Here is a 24,206-nt window from a genome sequence, read left to right on the forward strand (position 1 = left end):
AAAGCATTATTATATGTATATTGTGTACCTTTTACACTACTTCTCACTGAAAGCTCTTAAACTTTATTTCCCCTTTAAAATGACTAATAAATGTAAAATATTATATTTATTGCTCTTTTATTCTTTGCTTAATGGTATCTGGCTGTTCCCTCTTTATCTCCGAGAGCTTCACATGTTACTTCCAGTGTAAGAATCTTTTCATACATATAAATACCAATAAACACGATTCAAAATACCAATTCAACTTGAATTCCTTACAGATAACAATTTAAGACCCCAATCAAGGAGGCCAAGACATCACTGAGGAGATACTGTATGAGGTAAAGATCACATTCACACCACCTGAATGACACCACCTCCTGTAAAAAGGTTATACACACACACACACATACCTGACTTTTGTTGTCCTCTGTCATTGATTATAAAATAGCTACATGTAAAACAATTTCAATGTCTAGAAAACATTTTTTTTTTTTACCAATACTGACATTTTATTTGTTTTAACAATATTATTTCTGAAATTTTAAAGCTGCAGTTTATTTATTTATTTAATCTTAAAAAGAGTTACATTTTCTTGGAAAGCATTCATAAAAGAGAAACATAAATATTAATTTTGTTTTTCTCTTTCAGTTTGTAGCTGCACAGTCAGTGCTTATATTCAGACAGGTGGTGAAATTGTGATAACTGCATCACTGGCCTCAACATCCAGGCCTCTGTCTGAATCTGAGCCTGAATCTGCCTCGGACCTCCAGTCTGTGCACTCTTTACTTCTTCTTGATCTTTCATCTGGTGAAAGTGGCGTCTTGAATGGACAAATCTTCACTCGTTCGTTTGCTAGTGTGGTGAAACAGCCATCTGCAGGAGGACTGGCATCAGTAAGTCACACAAAAACAAATCCCCAGATACTATTTTAACCTCTTAGACCTTTAGACACCTAACCCTGCAATTCAGACATGTGTGTGTGTCAGCATTAGATGTGACCAGAATTTACTCTTTTGCTACTTAAATGATACTTGGTCACACGATGAAGCCACTATAACAGATAGACTAGGAAGGAATTCACCTGTTCAATGATCAAAATCCTGAGTGTTGAACCAAGATGACTGAGTGCAAAAATGCCTGCAAAATATCATCAGGTTGTGTTGTACAATGAGTCTTGACACTAAGTAATAAGCAGTGCATTATATAGCAAATTCCACAGGTGTAAGAGGTGTTTTACCCTTGCATCACTAACTCAGAAATTTCAGGATTAAGGACACGTGCAATTTCTATTTCATATTCATAATCATGTTTAAGTGCTGAAAGAAAAGATGTACTGCTTGTTCTGATTCGTGATTGGCCAAGGTAACATGTGACTAACGGGCACTGGCTGTAATTTGATTGGTTGATGCAAAAAATGATTGACAGACACTCACCTATGTTTTTGCCCACTAAAGTCATTCCCTACCATTTTAAATTGGGGGGAAAACCTTATTGTCGTATATGTATTACCATGACACCCTTTTTAAATACTGTAATATACTTTAAATATGTTTACTTAATAACTGACCCTTCTCGTCTCATATAGTGGAAGTGGAATTTAATTTAAAATGGAAACCGCCGTTCCGCTAGATGGCACTCTAAAACCCCTCACTTCACAGATAAACATTTGTTTTCTCAAGAGAGCCCGAACTAGCGCTTCTCTTCAGCCTCAACCGGGCTTTTTACGTCCTGGAAATGGAGTCAAATGACGCAGGTAAAATATTAAAATAGATAGTTTACGAATTTAGTCGTTTAATTTCATAGCATATGTTGTCTCTGTGCCGATAACTGCAATATTTAGGTGGTTATTTTGCTAGCAAGAGGAGGCTAAGTTGAGCTAGCTGTTTTAATTAGCTCACGGCATTATTTTTTCCTACCCGTATTGCGACACACCCCACCCCCTGCGCTTGGATTGGTTAGTAAACACTATCCGAGCGGCGGATTGGCTGTGGGGGTAAATTTCTAGCCAATCATAGCGCACGAATCAGGACATGTCGGAATACGCTGGGAAAAACAACGCTATTGCTCTTATGTTAATAATATATATATATATAAATCTAATGATTTTATATTATCCATTTTATTATTATTTAATTATTGATTCATTTGATTGTGAACACATGAGTAAATGATGCTCATTTTTTTTTGTATTCACTTTCTTTCATGTCTCAGTCTAATGTTGATGTTACACCTCTTGTTTTTCTTTAAGCTCGAGGAGGCTGGAAAAGTAAATCAGCTCACCAGAAGAGCAAGTTTAACGTTATAATGCGTCAGGAGGAGCTCATAGCACAGAAGAAGCGAGAAATAGAGGCCAAGTTGGCCGAGCAAGCCAAGCAGAACCTGTCAGCTCCCAGCAAGCCATCAGCAGAGAGGTTACACAGCTACACATTCTCCTCCTCCTTATTTCACTACTAACAAGCCATCTTGCTATGAACCTCTGCTTTTCTAACAAAGATTATTGTGTTTTCAGTACCTCTGAATCGCAGGGACTGACCTCAAACAAGTTTGTGAACGATGGAAGCTTTCTTCAGCAGTTTCTAAAGATGCAGAAGGAGAAATCCAACCCAGATTCAGGTATAAAACTATTTACAGGTTTGACCATAACCAGCATAGTGCATCCTGGTGTCTTTTTATAAGCTACAGTTGAGTGCAAAGGTTTGCATCCCACATGATCCTCGGTTTACAGACCTTACACTGTTTTATCTTTTTTTTTTTTTCTTACTTAAAGGGAAAATCCACCACTAGCAATGTCGCTCCATGACATCAGCAAGGCACACAACGTAGGAATTATGACAATACAGCACTGATCGTCAAATTAGCTCCACAAGCACATCACAGATATTTCAGTATATGTAAGCAATGTCACACAAGCAAGAGTTCCGTTGTATTGAATATCAGCACGGCTCTTATTCACCCGTTGTTGGACATTACAAGATGTCTTAGGTAATTACAGCCATGCTGATATTCAGTGCAAACGCACGTCTGCGAGTGTGATAGTGCTTTTTAACTGTACTATAAACAAGAAATTAATATAGAGTAACTGACATTTCGGACAAAATATGGCCAAATATTTTGTTTATTTTTGCTCCGTCAATGAAAATAGTCCCCAAAGAAGCCACAGCTGGATAGAGCTTTGCGTGTTGTCATGCAATGCACAAACTGACTGACAGCCCTTAGTTAGCGTAGTAACGCTTTCAGTATAATGAACTATTGCTAGAGTTGGAATTTTATGTCACGTACATATAAAATGGAGTTATACAGACAGTGAAATGTTCCAGTGCTGTTGTACTAAATATCAGCTCTCTTGGAAAGCCGCTTTTACAATTAAATTAGCGGATCGGAACTAACTGTTGTATAAATAGAGTTCTTTTTTGAGCAATATCTGTGAAATACAGTAAATGTCTTGCTGCAGTATAGCTCTTGGACTTCTTCAATTTGCTCTAAAGGTTTGCAAACTTTTACACTCAAATTTTGGATACCATGTATGTTTAAAAGATAATAACCCTGTGAAATGTGCTGAATTACATGCAGCATCCAGCAGTGACTCCGGAGGAACCTCGTCTTCTTCACAGAGCCAGAAGAAAAACATTCTGGTTGGGAAACGGCCCGGTTTGGGTGTTGGCAGCATGCTCAATCAGTATAAGAGCTACTCCCAGACCAAAAAGACACCACTTCAGATCCCTCGACCAAGTATCTTCAGCTCACCGGACGAAGACGAGGACGAGGACGAGAGCGATGACGCGCACTACCTGGAGGTTAAAGGTAACCCAACAGTCCTTTTTTTTTTAATCCATTTTTACTTTCCTGTCAGTTCTTTCATGCCATAAAGCTTTACACTAATGAAACGTAAAAACTATTCTTCAAAATGTTACTTTTAAAATGTCTTTACCAAAGAGAGGACAACAGTCTGTAAGGCTGACAATTTGCCAGCTGTTATTTTGTACACAGTGTGTCCAAAAAGTTAGGAACCAATGAGACTAAAACTACGTGTACTTAATTTTGTATTTATTATTTACAACATATGCTCTACATGTTCACCATTATGCTCTATTGTACATTTTATCAGCTGCTGTATCATATTTTTTTTGCAGATCGACATATTTTCTCGAAATATTCCCATTGGTTCCTGACTTTTTGGACACCCTGTATTTTATTGTTCTTGACTCGGTATGCAAATACAGATACAATACCAGTTTGATTTGCTATTTTTATGTTGAATCTTCACTTCATGCAAGTCTAGTTTTTGTTTAGGAAATAAGAGTTATAAGACTTAAAGCCTTATTTTATTGGTTTAGTGTGTCCTGTTTTTTTTTTTTTTTTTTTAAGTGAGCTTGTAGTATAATGGGCTGTCGAAACATGCTGTTCTGGTGGACAGTGCATGTTTCACAGCGTGCCGCACCTCGTGTCCTGTCTTATTAGTACGCAGTTGTGAATGTGTGAGTTATCGCGGCGTACTCATAGCCTGCTTAAAGTTTCCCCCCCAGAGGATGAAGATTTGGTCAACATCATCAACCGGTTGGCTGCTTTCATTGCCGAAGGCGGACCAGAGCTTGAGAGGAAAGCTTTGGAAGACTACAAGGACAATCCCATGTTCTCGTAAGTCACATTGAATATGAAACTAACTCTGGCTTCATCTATGACAGAAACTAAATGTGGATCCTGTCTTCTCTTTCATATAGGTTCTTATTTGAGAGGGACAGCAAGGAATATCTGTACTTTCGCAAGAAAGTAGCGCGACTTAGACAAGAGAACCAAGGTTCATCTACACAAACTGATGGTAAGAGAACATACATGTTTTTCCCTTCTTCATCATTTTGAAATTGTGTCAGTAAGAGAGAGAGAGCGAGAGAGAGCAATATATTTATACAGCTGTTTCAATACATAAACACTAAACGAACAATCATACTATTTCAAATACACACCAGTCTCACTCTGAGTGTTAAGTATGGGGTTAGATTTGTTTCATATTTCCAAATAAATCGATTACGATCCACAGATAAATGAAGAGAGATTCACAAAAATTAAACAAATTTACAAATAAATAAAATGAGATCCACACATATATATATTAGGAGTTTCACAAAAATGAGTTAAATTCACAAATAAGTGAAATGAGATTTGCAAATAAAAATATTTACAAATATGTCACGAACACAACTCTGCCTGGCATTCATTTGTGGATTGCTGGATTTTGATTCATTTCTAGCGTCAAGACGTGCACACGCATCCACAAATAGGTGGACTCCACCCACCGTCTACTCAAGCCAATTACATAACGGCCACATTGCGCTGACCAGTCATTTTTATTTGTGAATTTGTTTAATTTTTGTGAATCTCTCTACATTTATTTGTGGATCGTAATCTGTTAATTTGGAAATGTGAAACAATTCTAACCCCATAGTTAAGAAAGGTTCAAAGATTACCTACATGCCGCCCCCTCCCTCTTTTATTCCTCCACCTGCAGTAGACTGATATGAGGCAGTTGAGTAGTAGTTTGAATTGAGTCCCAGTACTGATAAGCTGCTTAAAGTCTCCTCCTCAGTGGACGAGGACACGAAGAAGGTGGCGGAGAAGCTGGCCCGCTTCGTGGCCGATGGAGGGCCAGAGGTGGAGGCCATCGCTATCAAACACAACCACGACAACCCCACCTTCAGGTGAGACTTTTGACATGTCAGTTAATTTGTGCCATTACGGTCTGTTCACAGAAAACACAACTAAATGCAACTAAATGTCACAAAAGTGTGTGATGAAAAGTGAAATGGACTAAATTAGGATTATATGTCCAATTTTTCACTTGATAATAAAGACTTGCATACACATCATTAGCACATTTTGTCAGCAGCCAAGTTTACGTCCCCTTATTGCTCTATTTTGCCCTCTAGTGGAATAAAGGAGACAGGATCTTTTTTCAAATCTTTAAATTCAGTTATGATTTTAATTCAGGAAAAGGAATTTCCACAAAAAGATTTTAATTTAGAAAACGGATTCTAAATTCATTAGGGCCGTATTAGAGGCTTTATTGGATTGGCTTATGTAACACCTTCTTTTATCCCTATTGCTTTCCTTTCTGTTATAAGTAGGATCTCTAAATGAGACTTATCATTTTGTGTGTGTTCAAATGTTTTAGAATGTTACAAGTATGTTGCTGTAAAATGTACTTAAGTAGTGAACAGATTATAAGGGTTAACGTTTATCATCAGTACACTTCCTGGTTTTACCTCGCCTAATTGTGTTCAAAGCATTATTAGACTAGGCTAAAAAGATCAAAACAGACCATATGAGGTGTTAATATAAATTTTAGATTTATTTAAACTTAATTGGCTTAAGGATATGACTGAGAATAATGTCCCTTCTCTAGATTCCTATATGATCACCAAAGTCCAGCTCACCACTTCTACAAGTCCAAAGTAGAGGAGTACCGACAGGCCAAAAGTCGATCTGCACCTCCGTCTACTGTCGAGTCGTCTTCAGGCACCAAGCGCCCGGTTGAAACTCCACCAGTTCCCAACATCCTCAGTTCAGCCCAAACAGAGCAGAATAAGGACATAACTGCTACAGGTGCAAAGCGCAAGAGGAAGAGTCGCTGGGGGTCTGAGGGTGACAGAGTGGACCTGCCGGTCCCTTCTGTCGTCATCCCTCAAATGGTTAAGCCAGATCCTGATACTCCCACGCTGTCTGGTACTCTACCATGTTTGTGTCCTTTAATACATATCAGAAAGATGTACACATACTAGGTATTTGCTATTGTATACACACGGACCTGTAAGCTAAGCGCATACCTAAACTGGTTGTTTAGAGTTCTCCTTCTGCATAGTTAGGTTGTTGAAATGAAATGAAGCAGTATGGGCAAAGCCAAGCAGGAATTGTTTTTATGCTGTTGTGTAAGTACAGGCTTAGCCAAGTACACAGCGTAATATGAAATGAACACGTGTGTTTGTTGGCGTGTTTGACTCTGTGTGTGTGTGTGTGTGCGCGCGTGTGTGTGTGCGTGTGTGTGCGCAATGTGTCTAAATTACAGAGCAGGAACTGATAGGATTGGGTTATAAGAAAGGGAAGCCGGTTGGGCTGGTGGGAGTCACAGAGCTCTCTGAGGAGCAGAAGAAACAACTCAAAGAACAGCAGGAGGTACGAAACACACACAACCTGCACTGCACTGTTTTGGAAATCTGACTCTCTTATATTTTATTTGAATTATCGACAAAAATGTAGAGATGTTACCCTCTACATTCATAATGTGTAAACCAAAAGTGAAATTCTGTTGCTTTTTTAAGCAAATCACAAGAAGAGACAATATACATTTATTTGGTGTTTCAAATATGTTTTTGTTTGTTTAGAACGCAGTAATGTATAACGCTGATTTTTAGTCAGATTTTAACACCTTGCATAAAACAAACCCACCAACTTATTTCAGTTAAGCCACTTTAACACACACTTAGGCTGAATCCCAAAGGGCTTTTTATTCAATACATGAGAGACATCATAATGGCAACAGACAAATGACAGAGTAATGTTTATTCTAGCACGGAAAAAGAGCAATTTAATTTAATTAGAATACGTATGTACTAAAAAAGATGAAAATATAATGTTATAAATGACATGGATTTATTCAAAACCTTTTTCCTACATCAAGCATTTCACTAAACGTATTTAATATATAAACATTTAAAATTCTGACAGCTCTGATTATAATTATTGCCTTTAAATGTAAGTATTATTCAGTTGTGTTAAATGCCAATATTTAATATGCATTTGAAGGCGGATATACAAGACGTCATTGTTACTAACTCTTGAGTTACATACGTTGTATTTGTGCAATATGTACCCAGATGCAGGAGATGTTCGATATGATCATGAAGCACAAGAAGGCAATGCAGGACATGCAGCTGATGTGGGAGAAGGCTGTGCGGGAGCACCAGCATGAGTACGACAGCGATGAGGAGATCGACTCCAAGAACGGCACCTGGGAACACAGACTCCGAAAGATGGAGATGGAAAAAACAAGGGGTCAGCGATTGTTTTGGAACATAGGGGTTATAATTAGCAATGCATCCAACACAAATGGAGTTTGGGTGCAGTTTGATGTTTATACAGTGACTCGTATTGTGATAGATACCAGCTAGCAAACATGTTGGTGTTTTTTTTTGTTTGTTTTTTTTTTTTTAACGTTTTTCGGTGCAGAGTGGGCCGAGCAGCTGACTGAGATGGGGAAAGGAAAGCATTTCATTGGTGACTTTCTGCCACCTGATGAGCTGGAGAAGTTCATGGAAACATTTAAGGCTCTAAAGGTGAGAGATTTTTCTTTGTAGAAGCATAAATCAGTCCTTCCAGCTCCACAAAGACCTCGCCATGTGTGTCTGAATATTTCTGAACGCACAATTTTATCCACATACCAAAAATATCCTCGTCCATACCAGCTACATTTTTGAAAACCTCTCTGTCCATAAGGGAATGCAAAAAATGATTTATAAATGCTCATACACTCCAGTGCAAAATTACAAAGACAAGGTGTAATTTGATGCAGTGATCTTAGAGCATGTTTATTTTTTTTATTTAAAATAAAAATAAAAAGTGAAAATGCCACTATTTTGGAGGATGTTCTCCAAAAATGTACACTTTTAAAAATATCTGTATATGTAGATGGTATATATGATACTTATTGAATACTGGGCCTCTGTGCTTCTGATATATTGTTGTGTGTCATTGCTGTGTATCTGTCTGTTTTATTTAAAGATAAATGTTATTACAAATAGGTTTTCAATAGGACATTCAATATGTCTATGTTGACTAATCTGTGGTTGTGTATCTTCGCTGTGTAGGAAGGCAGAGATCCAGACTACTCCGAGTATAAAGAGTTCAAGCTGACTGTAGAGAACATTGGTTTCAAGATGCTGATGAAGATGGGCTGGAAGGAGGGAGAGGGTCTGGGCACCGAGGGCCAGGGCATCAAGAACCCTGTCAACAGGTAAAGATTAGAGTGACTGCGTTTTGTTGCAGACTGTTGCACATGAAAAGAATACAGTAATACTGATTTCAGTATTGAGTATTTCAGTATGATCGTGATTATCATTGTACCCATTATTGAGCTGTACCCATTACTGAGCTGTTCAGTACAAGTTTGAAATAGCAATGCACATTACAAATTCACTTTTTAGCAAACTTGGCAAACTCACCAAATTGTTATCAAATCATCTTTTGTGGCTCTGTGTGGTGGTTTTTTTTTTTTTTTTTTTTTTTTTTTTTTTGTATTCCAGAGGAACCACAGCAGTAGATGGAGCAGGCTTTGGAGTGGACCGACCTGCTGAACTCAGCAAAAACGATGACGAATACGATGCTTTCCGCAAGAGAATGATGCTGGCTTACCGTTTCAGACCTAACCCTTTGGTCAGTAATGTGTATTCATTATATGATGGCTTTCTCTTATATTGAGTTGTATTACATTTGGAACAAATTGCACAGGGCATAAGGCGTAATGCAGTGATGAAGAACTCAAGCTCTGCTTTTTTGCATTTCTTTTCCTAAATCTGTTGTGAAATAAATGTGTGTATATTTCATATATATATATATATATATATATATATATATATATATATATATATATAATGTACACAGATATATATGTATTGTATGTACATTAGATTGCTGCTTTTCTGTCCGGTGCAGCGAATAAGAATCGGAAAGAATTTTAAGGTTTAACTTACAAATCATATGAATCCAGTTGATCCAGTAATTAAAAACCAAATTAAGCAATGATTAAACAATTGAACAATGGAAAAACTTAAAAGATGCATATATAAAAATAAATTAAGATGGACATATAGTATCATACAGTGTGTATGAGATGCCTTATATACAGGGGAACAGGCTGAATTTTGAGGAGACGTTATTCTAAGGAATAATTTAATTTATTCTGTAGTGTCCTGTTTTTCGATATTTCCTAATCTCTCTATCTTCTCTTTTCCCCCCCACCAGAATAATCCAAGGAGGCCATATTACTGAAGAAGTTGTACTACAGTATAATTTTTATCTTGTCTGATACCTTTTCTTCAGTCTGTAGTTCGAAATACACACCTTGGTAGCATTGTAACATTTGTCAGAACGTAAAAATGTCCAATTTTTTTTCTTGTGGTTGATTCACTCCTGTTCAACTTGTTTTTTGGAATATGGTTCAAATTTTCATATTTCAAATTTTGCATACATTTCTCTTTAGAAAAACTGAAATATCACAAAATTCTGACATTCTTGACATTATCAAAACTCATTCCAATAATGATACTGTTTATTTTATGTTTGTTCTCAAAACATCTCTTGTAATGTGCTCTGACATCCCATTAAAGTTTTATTGGTCCTCTAATTCTGTGTGTGTATGTGTATGTATGTGTGTATGTATGTATGTGTGTGTTTGTATGTGTGTTACACATTCTTTTAAGAAATATCTCTATTATCTAGTGATGTCCAAACCCACAGTTCTTGTTAGTCAGGTGTTTCAGGAATCAGTATACTGAATTGCTTAGCTACTCAACTTAATATATCAGGCTCTGCATCAGGGAAGCAAATCAAATTCCACTTGAAATTAAATTCTCAGCTTAAGAAACTACGTTTTGATGTAACACCATATCATCACACTTAAGAGCTGCCAGGAGGATCGTCCTGATTCCTCCCGATGCCCCACAAGTCTACTGGTGTGCGGAAGTTCCCGTATCCAATCTCGCGAGAATAGGCCAGTATCGCTTAGGCCGCGGTTGTTTTTGTTGTTATTGTCGTCAAAATGGCGACTGGCGGAGAGGCCCCGGAGTCCTGGTATCTTGCCCTGCTTGGTTTTGCCGAACATTTTCGCACTTCGAGTCCTCCTAAAATTCGCCTCTGCGTGCACTGTCTCCAGGCTGTATTTCAGTTCAAGCCTCCACAAAGAGTAGAGGCCCGAACGCACCTTCAGCTCGGCTCGGTGCTCTATCACCACACCAAGAACAGCGACCTCGCCCGGAATCATCTGGAGAAAGCGGTAAGATCGGGAAGGAAACACCGAGGATGTGGCGGAGAAGCGGAACATGTAGGCCTCACTAGTGGGAGCGCCGTTGTGGGAATACTTAGCTAGCTAGGTTAGCTAGGTAGATATATTATCTTTAGAAGTCACGTAAGGTTTTACAGTTATTCTGCTTTACTTTTTCAATATGTAATGATTTACCTAATGAAATTATAGTTATAATTACGTGTTCTCGTTAGGCTATTCAATGGGTCAGTCCTGTAGTGAAGTCGGTCATGAAAATGTCTTTGCTAACGTGAGCTAGTTTCCCCGCTTCGTATATGTGGTTTCCAATTTTTATTCTTCATACTATATATTATTATTCTCTGTGTATGCATGTTAATGCATTAGCTGATCATCTCTCTTTTTCTTTCAGTGGTGCATCTCGCAACAAGTATCCTTTGCTATATTTACAATGAAAAAAAAAAACGCTCATTGAGTTTGCAGATGTATTAGTATTCAGTATGTGATTGTATAAACTGTCAGTTATATATTATCTTCTGTGAATTAATTGTAAAGACTTCTTATTGAATCCTCTGCTCAAGACAAATCTTGAAGCTGCAGTTTGCAGAAATAACCTTAACCAGATTTCCCAGGTCCCCCAGTTTGAAGATGTTAAATTTGAAGCTGCCAGTCTTCTCTCAGAGCTTTATTGCCAACAGGTGAGTTTTATATACATTATACACTATCACATTGTAATTGAACAAAATGATGATGAATTAATTTATAGCACTTGGGTTTCATAGATGTTTCTTTATTATCACAAGAAACAGAAATGCTCAAATGGTGAATATTAAGATGATAGTGGAGGTAAAAAAAAAAAGTATCAGTTTAAAAGACGGTGACATTTTCCTATATGTATGTGATGTTAATATTTTCTAATAGCTTGAATGCATATCGTTTGCCCATATAAACTACCCCAAACTTATTTTGTATACTCAGAACAGCTTTTGGATTCGCACATTTGTTCTAGCATGTCTCTTTTAGCTCTGCCAGGTTGCTTGGCATCTCTCTGCCCATTTTTCCTGACGTGTTGATCCTCCTGACGACACCGCAGATGTCATAAACAAGGAGTTTACAAACGTTTTGGGCAAAATGACCCCAAATGGATATAATTAATTTTCTGCAACTCCAAGCATTTTATGGCATGTTGGACATATTCAGTAAATGTTTCAGCATATTTTTGCGTTCATTTTCTCGACTTCTGTTGTTCCACTGTCAGAGTCAGTCGATGTGGTAGGTGGTAGAGGAACTAGCAGAGGTAGATGGATGGGGAAATTTGTCTGTTTTTATTTCTAAACTTCTAAGATAGTGAGGCGTGTCAGGATAGTGATAAAAGGTCAAAATAGCACATACACTCTTCATATAAATTTGGGTTGTGAGCAATATTCATAATATGAATTTGTAAAAGATATATATATATATATATATATATATATATAAAATTTGTAACGTAAATCAGTAAAACAAACCATCTGGACCTCCTTTGTAAATCAAGCGACCCTACATGGGGTCACGACCTTTAGTTTGGGAGCTCCTGATATAATCCCTATTCAGATGGGACTAGTTTTACATGGGGAGGTGGAGTAATGTAATTTTTTTCTAGTATATCTCTAGGATATTTGTCCCGTCTGAATTATTTATGGATGTGTAAACATCTGGGAACTTTACGCTGTGTTTTAGCTTCTATAAATTTACCAGTAAAAATAACTCGTAAGTAATAAATCCTGTTTGAACTGACATGTTGGTAAATGTTTGGTTATATCCTGTGGGAAAAGACGTTTTGCACTTTTTCTTAAGTATAAAGGCCCTCCAGGAAACGCTAACTTTTTTTCTATCGTCTCCTGCCAAAACCAGAACGAATTCAAGCAGTAGCTGAGCTTAAAACGCAGAACAACAAATTATAGATATATTCCTGTCTGCATAGTGCTATATACGACCTTATTAGATTTGTAGATTTTTATAGATTTTTCTGATCTGTGTTTTGAATTGTTGTGTGGTTGTACAAAGCACCTACATTGCTTTTTTTATCGTTTCAGGCTTGAGGTGTAATTTAGTACAAATTGTCAAAAGTATGAATTTATCTGAAATATAGCTGTGTTTTTTTCTTTCCCTAGAATTTGGTTGATTCTGCTAAGCCTTTACTACGCAAAGCCATCCAGATTTCCCAGCAGACTCCCTACTGGCACTGCAGATTGTTATTCCAACTAGCAGTAAGTGGAGGCAGATATTCTTCTGCATAATACTCTATAGAATATTAACAGAAAAATGACTACAGCTCCACTGTTTTGGAAGTTATTCTGAGGTCTGAATTTTTTTTCTTGTTTGCAGCAACTGCACACACTAGAGAAGGACTTAGTGTCTGCGTGTGACTTATTGGGTGTAGGTGCTGAATATGCTAGGGTCGTCGGATCAGAATATACCAGGCATGAATGTCTAATTATAAGTATAAATTATAAAAACTAATTTTATATTAGTTTTGAATAAGAGAAGGTTATGTATATATGGAAGAACATTTATTTGTTATTAATCATCCTGATCTCCTGATCTTTTCTGCACAGAGCTCTGTTTCTTCTGAGTAAAGGGATGGTGAGTTTTTGTTGTTTTTTTCCCCTTCCATTTGTGTATGGAATAATTCATTAGTGCTGATGACTGAACAGTAGCAGTAGTAGGCTTGTCTATACGACTTTAATTTAATTGTGTGTTGATTATAAGGTGTGTATGTGTGCGCATACAGTTGCTGCTGATGGAACGTAAGCTACAGGAGGTGCATCCTTTGCTCACATTGTGTGGGCAGATCGTGGAGAACTGGCAGGGAAACCCCATACAGAAGGAATCCCTCCGGGTCTTTTTCCTGGTGCTGCAGGTCACGCATTACCTGGATGCTGGACAGGTCGGTGTGTCCACATCTAATTGTTTGTCTGGGTTGCGCAGATGCCCGGCAGGTTTAGATTAGATTCTCAGTGTATAGAAAACAGGGATTTGGGAAATTAAATTCAGTGCCACAGGTCTGAACATGCTGCTCTTTGTGACGAGTGCTAATTTCATTGACAGTTTTTTTTTTGTTTGTTTGTTTGTTTTTTTATGACAAAACTGAAAGTTAACTAAATAATAATAATAATAAGAATACACCCTTCTACACGACAATATCTAATACGTAAACTTTTAATTTCTCCCTCTTATTGGTGCACTCACTTTGCAAAAGCAACTATACAAAAGAATTTGTAAGTAACTGTAAGGTTGTGTTTTATTTTAAACACATGAAGTTATCAGGTTTTCTTTCTGTTTAAAAGTTTCTTTTTTTTTTTTTTTTAGCATTAAGTCAATAAGAATATTTAGATTATTAAATACTTCAGTTGTATCTTATATGCAAACCCTTTTTGATCTTTGACCCATGAAAAATAATTGCTTCATAAATCATTGATTGTGGCTTTGCTTTTTAATGAGTTGTGGAAAAAGTGCGATTTGTTCAACCGTGTGTGTGTGTGTGTGTGTGTGTGTAGGTGAAAAGCGTGAAGCCGTGTTTAAAGCAACTGCAGCAGTGCATCCAGACCATCTCAACACTCCACGATGATGAGATCTTGCCCAGTAACCCCGCGGACCTCTTCCACTGGCTGCCTAAAGAGCATATGTGTGTGCTTGTCTACTTGGTATGTCCCTCTCGCAAATGCGCACACGCACACATACTCTCCTCTAAGTCACAACCTCAGCCTAATTAGCACACTCACACAGAACATATTTTTGGTTAATGCATGTTCAAACATGCAGGCATGAAATATTTTGTTATAAGTTCCAGCTGTTTGAGTTTGTTCTTTTGTGAGTTTTCTGCATAAATAGTCTTAAAACTTTCAGAAAGTCGCACTTTAGAGCAGAGCAACATTAGTTTGGGAGACATTCTTCATTTCAGAAGAATATTTATTTATTTATTTTAAAAAAAAATTTGTCAGATATAATATTATGTAACATAAAAGCAAGAGACAATTTAAAAAAGAAAAATTAATAAAAGACATCTGATGTTATATGAATGAAAATATTCATGGGGTGTAGTATATTGCTAATTTATCATTGCATGAATCCTTCACATAAGTATCACATTAATCACTGCAGATTTGGTTTAATTTAAGAATATGGCTTCCATATGGGTTATTAAGCAGTTTATAAAATAGATCCAGCATCAAGCAGTATTACTGAAGCCATGAATTAAACACTAAATTGAGATCATGACATTGTAATGTGTATAGGTTAGTTTATCCTGCTGTTTTGAGTTGCTGACTTGAGATAAACAATGTCCCCAATTAAGATGATGTCTCTGCCATTTTCAGGGTTTTTAAATGAGAATACTATGAATTAATTTATTGTGTTATATTCATAGATTTAATATTGGCCTAAATGGCTTTGCATGTTGTTTTGAGTGTCTTTGCATCTTGCTGTTACATCATACTGTCAGACAGCGGTGCTGTCTGCAATATCTTAAGTCCGGGGTTAGAAATGCGCATAACTGAGACACCTGTGTTTTAGGCTAACTCCGCCCACACACGCAACTCCCACTCACCTGTCTGACTAACATTCAAATCAGTAGTTACGTTGGAGGTCTGAACACAGATATATGCAATTTCAGTATTAATTTCACACTGTCTGCTCTGAGCAGTTATCTCTCCCAATTCTTTAACTAAAATTCTGTTTGTGTGTTGTGTAGGTCACTGTTATGCACTCGATGCAGGCCGGATACTTGGAGAAGGCGCAGAAGTACACAGACAAAGCTCTAATGCAACTAGAGAAACTAAAGAGTGAGTCACTAATGCACTGCAATAGTTTTATAACTATAACAATTGGAAAGTTGATCATTCTATGCCAAACATTGATTATTTTGTGTATTATACAAAATTTATATACGTTTTTTATTGCTTTTTGATTTTTTTCTAGAGTTGATGGCTTTGTATATAATGTCTGACTTCATTCAAAATTCATAATTCTTGATTTTCTATGACAAACCCGAAACAATAACTAAATAATAATTCACCCTTCTGCTTTAAACATACGATGAAGTGTAATATTAATAAAATCAAATCGAAAATATCTTAAACCTGTTGATCTTTTCTCCTAGCCTTTGCACACTCAGTTTGCAAGGGAATTATTAAAGAATTACAGAATAATTAAGATGTACTGCAGTCTATACACTTGAGCAAGCAGAGTGAAAGGAAAACGCTGTGGTCACATGCACTGTTGGATAGATTATGGTTTGCTCACACTTCTGATCTGCATGCGTACGCTAACGCTTCATAGTTGGAGAAAGCTCCTGTAATTCTGCTTACATGCTAGTATTATGCTAATATAACACTAGCTAGCTAGAATTAGCAAACCTCTTGACATCCCGTCAAAATCTCATAAATTTAATTACTTTTGTAGAGCGTATGTAGTGTAATAAATGTGCTTATTAGAATGATGATATTGAATGTGCCCGTTTGTGTGTGAAGGAGTCGCTGAATGTTGGCCATATAATAATTGCAGTCAGTAAATTTATTTAGTGTTTGTGCACCAGAAAAAGAGAAAGGTTTTAGTATGCGTGATGGGCATATGTTAAGTGAACACATTGGGACAATTTTAGGGAAAATCTTGTAGGTTTTATTGACTGTTCAGTTTTATTTATCTAAATTAACTATAATTTTTTTGCCAACTAAATCTAGACAAAAGCAAACAATAACCAAATGATTAAAACTTCTTTGTATTGTCATCAGAAGGCTGAAATTAAAACTAAATCCAAATTGGCTGCTAATTTAACACTAAAATGAAAGGCCTTGGTTACACTCAGGACCAGAGGCATGTAAAACCATGACCTGACATCTGTCATTTGTAGCAGAACTTTTACAAAGGCTCTTATTTGAGAATTGACATAATGTAAATTCCTAGAGATATGTAACTAGATAGCAGTGTTCTGAGGCATTGATTAGAAATTTGGCTATTGCCTTTTCTTTAAATCCTCATATTCATGCCAAAGCCAGGCTGCGTGATATATCAGCCTAAATGGTGATCTGCGGTTTTTGGACCTGATTAAAATGCTTGAATTTCAGCTATTTTTCTGTTTCGGTTATTATGCCATCGTGTGGATGTGTCCTCAGGCGTCATGTCCGTATCTGATTGGTCAGCGCCTCAGATTTGCTTTGTCTTGTGTTTTATTTTAGTGTTGGACTGCAGTCCCATCCTCTCGTCATTCCAAGTCATCCTACTGGAGCACATCATCATGTGTCGCTTGGTTACGGGCCACAAAGCGACGGCGCTGCAGGAGGTCAGCTCACAGCTACATCTGATTTACTGTGGGGTTTTTTTTTTGGGTGATATTTCAATTTGGTGCTAATAAAGTTGTGTGATTCAAACAGATCTCTCAGGTGTGCCAGCTGTGCCAGCAATCTCCTCGTCTGTTCTCCAACCACGCTGCTCAGCTCCATACTCTATTAGTGAGTCCACATTCCACTCACACAACAGACATGCTCATGTTTCAGCTGATATAAATGACACAGGATTTAAATGATCAGTGGGAAGCACGGGTGCCTACGCTTTCTGTAAGTGTGTTTAATGAATATCTGTCTCATCAGGGTCTCTACTGTATTTCTGTGAACTGTATGGACAACGCAGAGGCTCAGTTCACTACAGCCTTGCGGGTAAGTGCTCTATGTTTCATTCATTGCTGCAGCTACTAGAAGACGAGCGGAATTATCATCCTACTTGTTCTGAAAAACTGCACATACTACATGTTTTTGCCACTTTAGGTGCTTGATGTCTCAGTCCCTTTGTGTTGATGCAAATGTCAAAACATGCCAGTGTGTGAATGGTTTCACTTTTAGTCACAAAATGTCAGAGACCAAAAGGAAGCCCAAAACCCACTAGTATCTATAGAATGTTTCAAAAGAATATTCATGAGAACAGGAAGTGACGTTGCTGTTCCTAGAACATGTCTGGTTGTCAGTAAACATCATTCAAGCCACTAGCGAAGAACAATACACAGTGTGTCGTTACCTCTTTTAATGCTACTGCCAGGTTGATTTAATGACAGGGTGCCCAAATTAAAACTAGGAACTTGTTGGTTGCTCCCTCAGGCAAGGAACAAACTTGTTTTCAGAGATTAAAGTGTAAAAGACAGAGCACAGCAAGATGCTTGGATTGCTGCAGTGAATAAAGATGGCTGGATACCCACTAACTTCAGGATCTGGAGCATACATTGTTGCACAGTTCTTGCTCAACAATCTGAGTCTAACAGACATTTAAATCCAGAGGCCAATACGAGCTGGATGTCAGTAACATCTTAGTTTGCCAAACGAGCTAACCAGCTAGCTAGCTGACTTTGTTTTACAATTGGCTATTAGCTTTTTGATTAAGCTTGTCATGCCGGTAGCGTGTTTGGTGTGGGTTTGGAAGGATGACCACTAAGTGATGTGTCTAGTGGGTAGGTCAGAGCTGCCTAAACAGAACTGTCTTTAGTTATTTGCTAGTTTGGTACTGCATATTGTGTATGAGTTTATCAATAAAATGCCCTCCATGTTGTTGCTTTTGTGGCTAGAACTGGAATTCAAAGCTATGTTGTGTTTTGGTCATTTTTCAACTGGAGTTTGAAATTGGAATTTAATTAATGGATTTATTTATTTATTTATTCTCTAATATATTAATAATAATTTCTTCTCTTTCTGTTTTCCTGGTGGATGTCGTGTTTGCAGAGTGCCGCCAGTTTAACGTTTCTCAATTGCTCCCTCCCCAGCTTACTACACACCAGGAACTGTGGACTTTCATCGTGACCAACCTGGCCAGTGTGTACATTAGAGAGGGCAACCGACACCAAGAGGCGAGTCACCTTATATACTGTTATTACATCTTTATTCCAGCTGTATTAATGAAGGATAACCATGTTTTCATTTCCTCCCAACAGCTTTATAGCCTACTAGAGAGGATAAACCCTGACCACAACTTCCCTGTCAGGTAAGAGATTCATGCTTGCACTGGCTATCTGTTGCTGAATTATGTTAAAAGTTCATTTACACTGTTTTTGGTTCATGAATCATGATCACCTGTTTAACATAACTCCTTCTTAACAAAGGATTTTTTTTTTTTTTAAACCATGAAATAGGAGTTTCAGAACAGGGAAAGTTTGGGCAAGATTTCTAAAAACGAACTTTATGTGCTGAAACAAACAGCCAATAATATAAATGGTGGTATTTTAAGCTTAAAAGGTTTTGTTTTTGCTTTGCTCATAGACACTTGTCATAAATGGGTAAAATAGTTGTTCGACAGTAAGAAAAAAACAAAACAAAACTAAAAGACACAACTATAAATACTAATAACATTATGATGTTACCTTTAAAAATTAGACTTAAAGCCACTGTTTTTATTTATTTATTGCTGCAAACACTGAACATATTTTAACCTGTTTTTTCCCATTTGCAGCTCTCACTGTCTGCGAGCTGCAGCCTTTTATATCCGTGGACTCCTCTCGTTTTTCCAGGGACGCTACAACGAGGCCAAGTCAGTTCACAAGTGCATGCCTCTTGTTCTGCATCAGTACAGAGAGCTGTTTTACAGTTATTTGCATTTAATTATTTAATGTTTATAGTCTTTCTTCTAAGTGATGCTTTGTGTTTTGTTTACGTACCAGAGCAGAAATTTAAGACTTGTGTACGCTTAATCATGGTTGTACTTGTGTGTCTGTGCGTGTACAGGCGTTTCTTGCGTGAGACTCTAAAGATGTCAAATGCTGAGGATCTGAATCGACTGACCGCATGCTCGCTTGTTCTTCTCGGACACATATTCTATGTTCTGGGAAACCACAGGGTAAGCGGTGCTCTTATATCCTCCTCAGCCATGGAAATGAATTATTCACGTTTACCATTATTTTGTGAGCATGTGTATTGGGTATTCTCTTCCTGAGATAAAGTGAAAATGGCTGGACAAGGTCTAATCACATGTATTGAGAAGCCTGAAATGGAGTGTGTGTAATCTGTTTTCATTAAGTTGTGAAATCTTCTCCAGGAAAGCAACAATATGGTGGTTCCAGCCATGCAGTTGGCCAGCAAGATTCCTGACATGTCTGTTCAGCTGTGGTCTTCTGCTCTGCTTAAAGGTAAACAATTCACACTACACTTAGCAGATATGGCCAGTTGAAAGCTCTAATGTGTCTAGATGTCTGATGTAGCACTGTTTGGCTGTGAGCAGTGGCATTTTTCTCTCACATTGCGCAAAATAAATACTCGAGTCTTGCTAATGTCTTTCCTAAAGCAGGAGAGTTAGATGATAGCTTTCTGCTGTATTTTATTTTGCTTGGTTTTGTCAGTGTTTCCACATACGTATGTGTTTCTGATTTGGAAAAGATTATCTGTCATCTGTGCAGTAATAAATTGTTTAATGTGTTTTCTATGGCCAACCTACATCTCTTATATTAGCAAAGTTATCTAGCAGGTTCTGTGGCTAAAGGTTTCTGATTACCAGAAACCGTTGAGCTTATTTCATTATACCACAAACACATAAGAGCTTGTTAGTTATGATCCCTCAGTTGTCACTGTTGTTTGTTTTTATTATTTATTTATTTTTAATAAAATTACTTAAGAAAATTTTATTTATTTAGCCATTGGTTAACCATTTCTAAGTTCTGGGCTGCTTTAACAGTAATTATATTTCAATTTTATATTTTATTGTATTTTTTGTATATTTGTCATCTTCATAATAATAATACAACATGAGATTCATCCCCTGTTTAAATATTGTAGTGTTCTTAAGTCAGAGCAAATCAAAGATGGTGTTGCTGTAACTCATGTTTCTCTGTAATTATCCTGTGAGTCAGTGGAAAGTGGGAAAAAAATAATATTTTCTGGGCAAATTAAACATCCCACAAATATTATCTGGTCTCCAAATGTTTTGATTATGATTCACCAGAAAGCTGATGCATCCCTGTTTCTCTGTGCTCAGATCTGAACAAGGCCTGTGGGAACACGATAGATGCTCACGAGGCAGCACAAATGCACCAGAACTTCTCCCAGCAGCTCCTACAGGACCACATAGCTGCCTGCAGCCTGCCTGAACACAACCTCATAAGTGTAAGTGCTCCATCACACCAACAGTGCTTGGCTGTGCTAGCGCGCCACATCAAGCAGTTCTCAAGACACACGTTCAAATCTAATTTACAACAAATTTCCATTTACACCAAATCTAATTTAGTAAATTTATTTGGTGTCAATTTTGCTACGCTGGTATTACAGTATAGCTTAACATGGTTTATGACCGTACTGTCAAGATGGCCATGTCTGGCTGATATTATTTGCACATAAACAGTTTCCACTAAAAGCAGAGCATCCCTATGTTCAAACATACATTTAGTGTTGTAAATAATCACAATTGTTTAATTGTTTGCAAAGAAAGCAAGTGATGGAAACAGTTACAGTTTCGAAAATGGATGCCACTTTTCAGTTGTGGAATGTACCTTTATTCATTTCTACAAACACTCATGTCATACAGTGTTAGAAAACACAAAAAGTGAATCTATTTAAGTTACTTAAAGCATGATTTCACCATGAAGTTGTAACAAAACTTGGTGGTCATGAGCTTCCATTGCTTGCTATATTTGTAGAGCTAATGCAAATCTTAAGCAGTTTGGACACCAAAAATGTTTTGGGGGTTTGTCTGCATATGATGTAACTAAGATAGCATTTGTGTAAATTTGATTATTTCCTGTATTATTTCTTTAGATCAGTCATTATTTTTGCTTTTTTGTGGAGAGCTATAGCCAGGGGAATAAATTATTTCCATTTTTACGTTATTTTGCATTCTTCTGTGTGGTGGCCTGGGAAAATGGTTCACATAGTCAAATTTTGCTATATTAGAAGTTTTCCTGAACTGAAATATGTTTTTCTGTTGCATGTATCACACCCACAAGTAAAGATCTAGTAAAGTCGGGTTTACCCTAAAAGCGAAAAAACAGAAAATTACATTTTTTAATTTCATTTCAGTTCCACTGAAAGACACCCTACCTACCTCTACATTTATAACCTAATTTACTGACAGAAATACAACATTACTGCCAAATTTTAAAGAACGATAAAGAAGTTTACAATGGGAAATGAGTTCTCATGTTGATTATCAGTATCATCCACATCAGACTTTTATCTGAGGTAAATGTCACGTGGGATAAATTGTCGCAATGTTTTTTTGAGAATCACTCTCTTTTTTATTTTATTTATTTATTTATTTATTTATTCTTTTTTTAATTAAATGTTTTTTAAATAGGTACAAACTGACTGGAAGCAGCTAATGTGATGTTAATTTAGAACTTTGTACTTAACCTTTTAAATTAAGGGGTTTTTAATTGTTAAAAATTTTTACAGGTTTTTTTTTCCCCAGTGTTAACTTTTTGTTTTTATCTATTACAAATGACATTTTTCTACAAAAATGTAAATAAATTTATTTTTGCAGATAAATCAAAATAAAATTTTACAAATACAATACAACAAACAATATACAATACAAATAAAATTAAACAGGCGTTTTTCATGCAATACTGCTTTATTGCTGTGAGCATATTGTGTGTCGTGGAAATGCCTTAGAGAACTGTGATGATATTTTTTGTCGTATCTCGACACACTTACTATTTACCCAACATAATCTTTGCAGGCAGACAGGTTAGAACGTAGCCTAAATAAAAAAATTCTTGTAACCTAGAAATGTCAAAATAAATAAATAAATATGTAATATTTATAAATAATTTATTTATACCTGATGGGTTTTCCCAGACTGCTACACAATTCTCTTTTTCTTGTTTTTTTCCGTGAATAAAACAACAGTTGACTTATGCGCAGTTCAGTTCTGGACCCTTGTTAGTCTGGGTAAACAGTCTAGGTCCATGCAAATGTCATTTAGACTTTAATGCGGAGTTTTATAGACTCTGTTTATAGTTTTGGTTCCTCTTTAAATTTACAGGTTGTTTATTTGTGTTTGTTTGTGTGTGTGTGTGTGTGTGTGTGTGTGTGTGTGTCTATTTCAGTGGACAGATGGACCTCCACCAGTGCAGATCCAAGCTCAGAATGGACCCACAACCAGCCTGGCCAGCCTGCTTTGAATACGCAACACAATGATAAACACACACACACACCCTCTCACTCACTGTGAGCACACAAATTGTACATACAGGTCAGCCTCTGAGCCCTCATGCACATAGATACATACACACACATACATTAAAACTAAAGGAGACAGGACTCCACTGCCTTTGTCCTGCAGATTTTATCTTGTATTCTTCAGATTTTAACTTATTCTTATTGAACTTGTATGATGTTGGGGCAATGAGATGACACTGAGACCTTGGGAACGGTTGGGATATGAGTCACAATGGGCGCGATAATTATTTCACTCCTCATGAATGTGCACACATGGAGAAAAAAAAAACAGAGAAAGGCTCTACTGGGCAAGAGTTTGGTTTGGAGGCATACAGTCTTATAATTTAGAAAATCTATTTGGTCATTTGACTACCGTTCAACAGAAGATGGAAGGTATCAGTGAATCTCTTCATTTCAGTCATTTCTCTTCATATCAGTTTAAAACTTTAGTCAAGTTGGCCCGTTCCTCTGTGCGTACTGTATGTTCATGTACAAACTTGATTAGAAGACATGGACTTCTATATTTTTCATAATTATTAACCTTTTAACTAAATTAACTCCAATACATCATCCATGACCTTAAGCAGTGAATGAAACGTACTGAAGCGTGTGTTGGATTTGCATTGGAACAGTGTGTTCAGCAGGATTCACTAGTTAGCATGCTATCTGGTTTGATATTTTTTTTATTTTGATCTTCACTCTTATCCACGAAGACTTGGTGCAACTGCAGGTTTTCATTTTAAACAATCAAGAGCCATATTTGATCCCAACTGACTTTAAACAACTTTTATTTGCAGCTGCTGACTGTCTCGAATGAAAACCTGCAGCTGTAACAAATCTTTATGCGTAAGATCGAAGACGTCTGGTGCAGATCTGATCAAACTTGGCCTTGACAAATTCAGCCCGAGTAGGACACTCCCCTCATTTTCAGGGGTTGGTATGAGAGTAGACCTAAAGAAAGACACAGTTTGTCATAACAAAAGGCTAATTTTAATATCAAAGCCGAGCTTGTACAGGCAGCTAAGAGCTTGAAGGACATG

At 37.0% G+C, this 24,206-nt stretch overlaps 2 protein-coding genes and 1 long non-coding RNA gene across 4 annotated transcripts; 2 read left to right on the plus strand and 1 right to left on the minus strand.

The window, feature by feature from the left end:
- Window positions 1-623: 623 nt before the first annotated feature.
- On the minus strand, window positions 624-1,310 carry LOC117595731 (uncharacterized). The gene is made up of 3 exons (XR_004576910.2): window positions 1,220-1,310; window positions 1,064-1,119; window positions 624-855 (listed from the first exon to the last, which is right to left on the minus strand). It is a non-coding gene; the product is annotated as an uncharacterized LOC117595731 (long non-coding RNA).
- A 285-nt stretch (window positions 1,311-1,595) lies between these two features.
- On the plus strand, window positions 1,596-10,372 carry sugp1 (SURP and G patch domain containing 1). Of its 2 annotated transcripts, none has more exons than XM_026925598.3 (14): window positions 1,596-1,735; window positions 2,231-2,393; window positions 2,492-2,595; window positions 3,553-3,783; window positions 4,494-4,617; window positions 4,701-4,798; window positions 5,552-5,675; window positions 6,380-6,699; window positions 7,040-7,146; window positions 7,848-8,025; window positions 8,200-8,306; window positions 8,838-8,983; window positions 9,273-9,402; window positions 9,991-10,372. In XM_026925598.3, exons 1-14 carry the CDS (start codon window positions 1,717-1,719, stop codon window positions 10,015-10,017), a joined length of 1,878 nt encoding a protein of 625 aa, XP_026781399.1. In that variant the 5' UTR covers window positions 1,596-1,716; the 3' UTR covers window positions 10,018-10,372. The 2 variants fall into 2 exon arrangements, with proteins under 2 accessions (XP_026781399.1, XP_026781400.1); XM_026925599.3 differs by having other exon boundaries at window positions 5,564-5,675.
- Window positions 10,373-10,667: 295 nt separating this feature from the next.
- Window positions 10,668-23,501, plus strand: mau2 (MAU2 sister chromatid cohesion factor). The gene is made up of 19 exons (XM_026925540.3): window positions 10,668-11,020; window positions 11,418-11,435; window positions 11,638-11,703; window positions 13,159-13,254; window positions 13,373-13,467; window positions 13,603-13,630; window positions 13,779-13,934; window positions 14,545-14,691; window positions 15,738-15,828; window positions 17,221-17,324; window positions 17,416-17,493; window positions 17,632-17,697; window positions 18,789-18,872; window positions 18,957-19,006; window positions 19,472-19,549; window positions 19,744-19,855; window positions 20,054-20,144; window positions 20,987-21,114; window positions 23,055-23,501. The coding sequence occupies exons 1-19, from the start codon at window positions 10,787-10,789 to the stop codon at window positions 23,127-23,129; spliced, it is 1,797 nt and encodes a 598-aa protein (XP_026781341.1). The 5' UTR covers window positions 10,668-10,786; the 3' UTR covers window positions 23,130-23,501.
- Window positions 23,502-24,206: the final 705 nt, after the last annotated feature.

Source organism: Pangasianodon hypophthalmus, chromosome 21 (genome assembly GCF_027358585.1).
Source record: "Pangasianodon hypophthalmus isolate fPanHyp1 chromosome 21, fPanHyp1.pri, whole genome shotgun sequence".
Taxonomy (NCBI): Eukaryota; Metazoa; Chordata; class Actinopteri; order Siluriformes; family Pangasiidae; genus Pangasianodon; species Pangasianodon hypophthalmus.